At 46.8% G+C, this 6,677-nt stretch overlaps 1 protein-coding gene across 1 annotated transcript in view; it reads right to left on the reverse strand.

Moving 5' to 3' along the window:
- Positions 1 to 6,677, reverse strand: part of FNDC1 (fibronectin type III domain containing 1) — a 128,737-nt gene that overhangs the window by 22,489 nt on the left and 99,571 nt on the right. Inside the window, exons 19-20 of the mRNA XM_042781576.1 lie at positions 4,041 to 4,109; positions 1,748 to 1,891 (exon numbers count right to left, since the gene is read on the reverse strand). Of these exons, the coding sequence (XP_042637510.1) occupies positions 1,748 to 1,891; positions 4,041 to 4,109 (213 nt within the window). The remainder of the gene's footprint in view (positions 1 to 1,747; positions 1,892 to 4,040; positions 4,110 to 6,677) is intronic.

Below are 6,677 nucleotides of genomic sequence, written 5' to 3' on the forward strand. Positions count from 1 at the left end.
TGACAGTAATTGTGAAACGTTCTCCCAAATGATACTTCAGTGTAACCCAGGGCTGCAGGGTCTTCTGTCCCTAAGCCCAAACCTCCGGAAAAGAATGAGTCAGGCCCACCAAGCAAAAGTTAGGCAGGGGATTCTCACTCCTGTCCACAGCTCTTCTACACTATGCCATTCTTTAAGAAGTAAGAAGTGCCAAGGGATTGAGCTTGGGGCTGACATGTGCAAAACCCTCAGGTGTCCTCAATCACCATTTCTGGCGATTTCTAAACATTCTGTGGCATCTTCTGGCACAGGGTCCTCATTCTCAGGGGCTGTTTGAACTCAATGCAATGCTGAGCTGCTCTATTTTCCAATAATTTGTATAGCATTAGGTCTTTCAAGCTTGTCCCTGGACGTCTTCAGGAAGCTTTGGGGAGTATTCCTATTATGCTGTACAAAGTTATAGACATATGCCACTAGCCAGACAATAGTAAACCTTTTAAGCCTTAGCAGAGTTCTTTGGAGCAGCTAAGAATAGCACTGAAAGCGGTTTGCTTTCTGCCACGGAACCGGAGGGAGGAAAGTCAGAGTCTGTGGTGAATTCGGCCAGGCTGCAGCCCTACATGGAACGGCATTCATATGGGGCCACAGGAATGCTACCTCCAAGTCTGTGGGGTTTAGACTCTCCATGACCACATCTTGCCTGGCAAGAGCTGTTCTCCGCTCATTGCAGGCCATTTGTTTTGGAAACAAAAACGTGTGATATTAGTTTAAGCTGTTTCTTGTCTCCATTTCACAATATATGAATCCAACTGCCTCATTAGTGGAGTTCATTAAGGGCATGGGAAAGGAAGGCTCACAAAAGGGCTAACACACATTTCCGTTCAATGCAACTTGAAGTAGAAAGACAAGAGTAACACAAATTTCTGGATCCTGAGTCCTTGAGAATGAAAATGGTAGGAAATAACTGAAGGAAAACAGCTCTGGCTTTGCAATATCGTAATTATCACTCCTCGATATCGTATAGGACCGAGTAGAACTGCCTCATAGGGTTTCCAAGGTTGTCATCTTTACAGAAGCAGACTGTCTTATCTTTTTCCCACAGAGCACCTGGGGGGTTCAAACTGCTGACCTTTCAGTTAGCAGCTAAGTGCTTAACCACTGTGCCACCAGGGCTCCTTATCAATCCAAAAACCAAACAAACTCACTGCCATAGAGTCGAAAGTGACTCATAGCGACCCCTCCTTGGGTTTCCAAGGAGCTATCACTACAGAAGTAGATTGCCCAGCTTTCCATCTGAGGAGTGGCTGGTGGATTTGAACCATCAGCCTTCTGGTTAGCAGTCAAATGCCTCAGGCACTGTGCCGCCAGAGCTTCCCCCGCTCCTTTATCAATCAGCCCACTGCAGATCGCTGAGGTTAACAAACAACTCATTGACAATGCCAGTGCTAAGCCTTGTTTCAGAAAAGCTGGCTACATTAAGAATCCTCCTTTTCCCTGGTCCAAATGCCTTTAAAAATCCTTTCCAACCTCTGCTCGGTCACATACCAAGCATCCCCTTGCATTCTCCCCTCTTTGACTTTGGAAGAAAGCAAACAATGTGCGTGGAAACAGCACTGACCTGATGAGCCACCCACCATGGAAACTTCAGCCTGAGAAAACCGGCTCTCAAAACGCTGGGCCAATAGATTCGTTCTGCTCTTCTCTCTCAAAGCATCCAAGATCAGAAGTTAACAAGCCACGTTTCTCTCATTAAGGAAACTATGCTTACCAACAAATCGTTTCCTTCCAGCCAGATCAAACTCTTCCTCAGGGAAAGAACTGATGGACCCTTCTGGTGAAATGATCCTTGGGGTGGCCGCAGTCGTCGATGGCTTGGTGGTGGCTGGTGGCCTTCCAGTCTCAAATTCGTAATCTGAAAATAATATGAAGGTTTGGTCATTGGGCACTTACAGAAGAGTGACACTATTTTCAGTCAAAAGATACCTTTTTGAGATTAAAGTCTAGATTTAAAAAAAAAAAAAAGGAAATAAATGGTCTGCCTACACATACTTTTTTCTAATAAAATAGTATTTTTCTCCACTTCATTTTCCTCAGAAGAATAGTTGCAGATGAGAGATAGGAAGGGAAAAAAGGTATTCAGAGGACAGAAAAGTCAGGCATGGGAATTGGAGTTCAGTGCTATCCGTCACTGGTCCAAGGCCGTTGCCCACCTGAATGCTGTTCCACTGTAGAATCGCAAAAGATTCACAGCAGAAAACAACCTGCAGTATTTTTCTGAGTATGGTCTTGTTTTCAGGGAAGACGTGGGGTCAATCCTGCTAAGGGAACAAATCTTCAACATCTAAAGAAAAAGTAAAAAAGAAGAAGTCTCTGCTCCGTTTCAAGTGCTCAAAGACAATCGAATAAGGTGCTTAGTATTTTCAGAAAACAAGGATAGCGGGACTTCGACTCCCTTATTGGGACACATCATCAGGAAAGACCAGTTGCCAGAAAAGATCGTCCTGTTTGGCAAGTGAAACAGGAGAAACCCTCCACAAGACGGGCTGACCCAAGGCCCGCAACTGTGAACTCCAACACACCAACCGTCATGAAGATGGCTGCAGGACCAGACAACGTTTCATTCTGTTAGACACAAGGTCACCATGGGGGGGGGGGTTGACTCCATGGCAACTAGAAGCAAGTATTATCAAAGGTGATGAGAATCTTTTGCTTCCTAACACCTGCTATTTTTCTTTTAAGTCAGTTTTTGTTTGAAACCCGTGGGATTAAAACACTACATCGAACTTAGCTACGATTGTGTCGAATGTGGCATTATCCGACAATGGACCTGAAGTAGCAGCAGGCAAGGTGAACCCCACAAGTGAGAAGTGCCAAGCCCCAGCGGTCAAAGGCCAGCTCTGGGCTGTAGACAAGATTCCTACTGAACGTCTTCAACTGCACAGTCAACTTGTAACACACACAAAGCAAAACAACCAGAGGATCCAAAGTGGAATAACAGCTATCAGTTGCCACAGAGTTGACTCCAAGGCATGTCTGGGTAGACTCACGCTCCCGGCAGCTGAGAGAGTTAACGGTTTTTGCCATCGAGGGGTGCAAGTTACCATCTGTTGAGTGACGGGGCCAGAACCTGTTTAAGGTATTTTCTATTTTGAATCTTATAAACTAACCTGTACTTGAAAAGACGCTGTGTAAGAAAGCAATGTATCTCCAGCAGCATCCTTTTTATGTAATTAGACACGAGGAGAAAAGGAACGTGTGAGAAAGACAGAGGCGGGGAAGAGGCCTAGGCGTTGTCTCTGCCAAGAGTTTTTACAGATCAAGGTGGAAGGAGCCACAGAGGGTCGAGAGCCCAGAATTTTCTGAGAGGAGGACTTGGGAGGTAGAGAATGGAGGTACGTGGGGGAGGGGAGGGCTGATGTGGAAGCCTCATCTGCATATCACGCAGTTGCAGTTGTCTCTCTCTAGGTCACATATGCATTTTGGGGTAAGTTGGAAGGTGGGGGACAGCCACCCTTAGCCAGCCCTTGGCATGGCCACTGGGCCCAGGGTTCTGAAGGAAATGGCCATCAAGCCCGTCCACTTCATAATTGAAATAAGAGCCTCTGATCACCCCAAGACTATGGCCCTGGGATACACTCGGGCCTGGGATAAAACTCACTCCCAGGGGCTGGCTCTCAGTCCAATAGTAAACAAGACATACACACAGACCACTCAACCCAGGGCGACGCACCCACCTACTCTACAGAGATGCATCCCTTAGAGCAATCGGCCATGGGGCACCAGAGGGTCAACACTCACACGGAGGAAAAGCAGGACATACAGGAGTGGGAGACTAAGAAGGGCACAGGGACGGGGAGGGTTCCCGGGAAGGCAGAGGAGGAGAGTGGGTTAGGGTTGGGCATGGTAATTGGGGAGTGAAACCAAATGCACATGAAATGTTGAATGTAAAATGAATTCTGCTCTGTAAATTTGTACCCAAAGCATGATCATAATAATAATAATAAAAGATCCTGTGATCAGCAAAGAAACTGTTCAATGGAAGTTTGCAAATCCGTTAGTACCTTCATCATATACAACGTAGGCTTCCTCTGTGGGCATCACCGTGTCACTCTCCAATCCCGAGAACTCATCTGTGGGCAACAAAGAGAGGCAGGATCACCAAGTGCTCCATCTTCCCCTCCGTCTCTCAGAATCCTCCCCATTCACCATAATCGTCCAGGGAAACCAGGCACCAACGCCAGCCTCCAGCTTTTTCCGAAGGAAGATACAGGTGTCCCCCCGCTTTTCTAAGGTTTGCTTTGTACCACTTTGCTTTCACAAAACACCTGCAGTCGTACCTGTTTTCACTAACCGAAAGAAACCTGAGGAGGATTTTTGCCTTTATGAAAAATAGCACAAAGTGAAACTAGCATTTGGGGGTTTGTTTTTGTTTTTTGCAGAGAGCTGTGAAAGGGGCAGCGGGCACCCTGAGCAGCGACAGTGGCATTCCCAAGCCCCATCCCCAGCAACTACACGCGGCTGCTCAGCATTGAGCCATCACAGCTCTGAACCGTGTCCGCGGACACTACCTGTCAGCTCTGGTGGTGTAGTGCCTGAGGCATTTGACTGCTAACCAGAAGGCTGGTGGTTCAAACTCACCAGCCACTCCTCGGAAGGAAGATGGGGCAATCTACTTCCATAGTAATACTGCCTCAGAAACCCAAGGAGGGGTCCCTGTGAGTTGAAATTGACTCGACAGTGGTGAGTTTGGTATAATTGGGTAGGTTATTTGGGGGCGGTTCTGGAAATACTAAAAAACTTTTCCCATATGAATGAAAGGTTTGTTCCTTGGCTTTCTGTCATATCAGCTTCAGAAAGGTTTCATAGGAACACTCTGCTTATGGCTAGTGGGGAAAACCTGCAATGAGAACAGTGATATGAACTAGGATTCACAGGGGACTGGTCTGTCCTCCCCACCACCACCTCACTCCCTGAACCCCGCCTGCTGTGATCCCCTGGGGACCCTGAGAAGGGCCTCTAGGGTCCTCACTTCCCAATCCTGAAGGGAGATCCCAGAGGGGAGGACAAGAAGGGAGGCAGAGGCAGGGGCTCGCCATGGCGACCTAAATCACTTCACCTGGGACCTAATCACTCACCTGGGGACGCCTCTGTGCATCCCACTTTCACTCTCTCACCCTCCTCAATATTGCAGCTCTAGAGAATATTCTAGAACGAGCTGTGAGCCCAGCCTCTCCGACACTCTAACTCTCCCAAAGCACACCAGATGGGAGTCGTCTGTGCCCCCCCCCGTCTCTCCCCTAACCTCCCACCGTCTCACAGCCACTCGGGATAAATCAACACTATGTGTCTGAACTTTCATATGAAGTTAGGAAATAATTCCAGTAATTAGACATTTCTCCTCACAGACAGACTGGACTGTGCTGTCAGAACCCTGAGATCCAGTATCATAACAGAATTACACTTTGAAAGCCGTTTACAGCACTTTAGATGTGATACTTGACTATTGCCAGGAAACCTTATGATTGATTATTAAAACTCCCCTGATGCGTGCGCTGGTATGATGAGCATGGGTAATATGTGATCAAGGGAGGTGGGTGATTTAAGAAAACCAAGGCACGTTTGCTTCAATTATCTGGGTAGTTTGAGTAGAAGTCTTTTTGACAAGATGAGATGAAATCAGTTATGTTCTTTCTCCTCTTGGGGGGATGCATTGCAGCTGTAAAATGCAGAATATCACTTCGTAGCTGATAAACGCTTGCAGCAAAAGATTTTCTAACTCAAAAATGTCGGTGAAATTTCTTCTCTCCTGACCTGAGGCCCACAGCAATGACAGCTAACTCTCAATGCACCCTTACAGGGAGAAGCAACATGGTTTATTGAATGCCTTCTGTACACCAGACCCTCTGTATATTTTATCACTGGAGTTAACCCTCACAACAGGCCTGTGAGACATGTCAGGTCATATTATATACCCACTTTTCAGCCAAGAACACCAAGGTTTGGAGAAGATCCACAATGTGCCTAGAGCCACAGAGCTGAGAAATGGAGGCTGAACAGAATCTGAACTTGAGCCCTCTGGCTCCCAAGGACTGTAGATTTCATAAGACTGCCTGCACTTTCTAACAGTTGAGCTAACCCATCAGATTGTGTTAACGCCTACAGAGTTCTGTTAGAATCATTAGTCCAGTATAATGAAGGGAAAATTGAAGTAGAAACTGTACGAACTCTCTCCACTAAAAAGTTATAGGCACTGATTCTGAAGTTTTTTACCATTAGGAAGTCATCTATCATTCTTCAGAAATACCAATGTAATAATTCTTCCAGCCTTCTAAAGCCCACTTTGAATAACACAATGGACATTATGGTGCCAAGACAAGCTCCAGCAACAGAAGCCACAGGCTTCCTCGCGCTGCCTGGCCGCCTCTCTGCACTTTACGGCGGGAAGGCCCGCACCTGCCCTTCAGAGGTCCAGTGAGATGCTCAGTACCTGCTGTACCACGAGGCACCAGCCCCCAGGAGTTCTGATGGGGCCCAGGGATGTTAACAAGTGAAGTCGAAAATTATCCACCCTTCAGGGATCAGCAGACCCATTTCATGTAAAACTATTGAACACGATTTTCCCTTAGGTCATTCCAATGTCAATATGCCTGGAGCCAAGAGGAATTACTGCTGGGCTGGGTCTTAAGTTTTGAGATTCG

This window comes from Orycteropus afer, unplaced genomic scaffold, assembly GCF_000298275.1.
Source record: "Orycteropus afer afer isolate SDZICR_OR568_19922 unplaced genomic scaffold, OryAfe1.0 scaffold00135, whole genome shotgun sequence".
NCBI classification, from domain to species: domain Eukaryota; kingdom Metazoa; phylum Chordata; class Mammalia; order Tubulidentata; family Orycteropodidae; genus Orycteropus; species Orycteropus afer.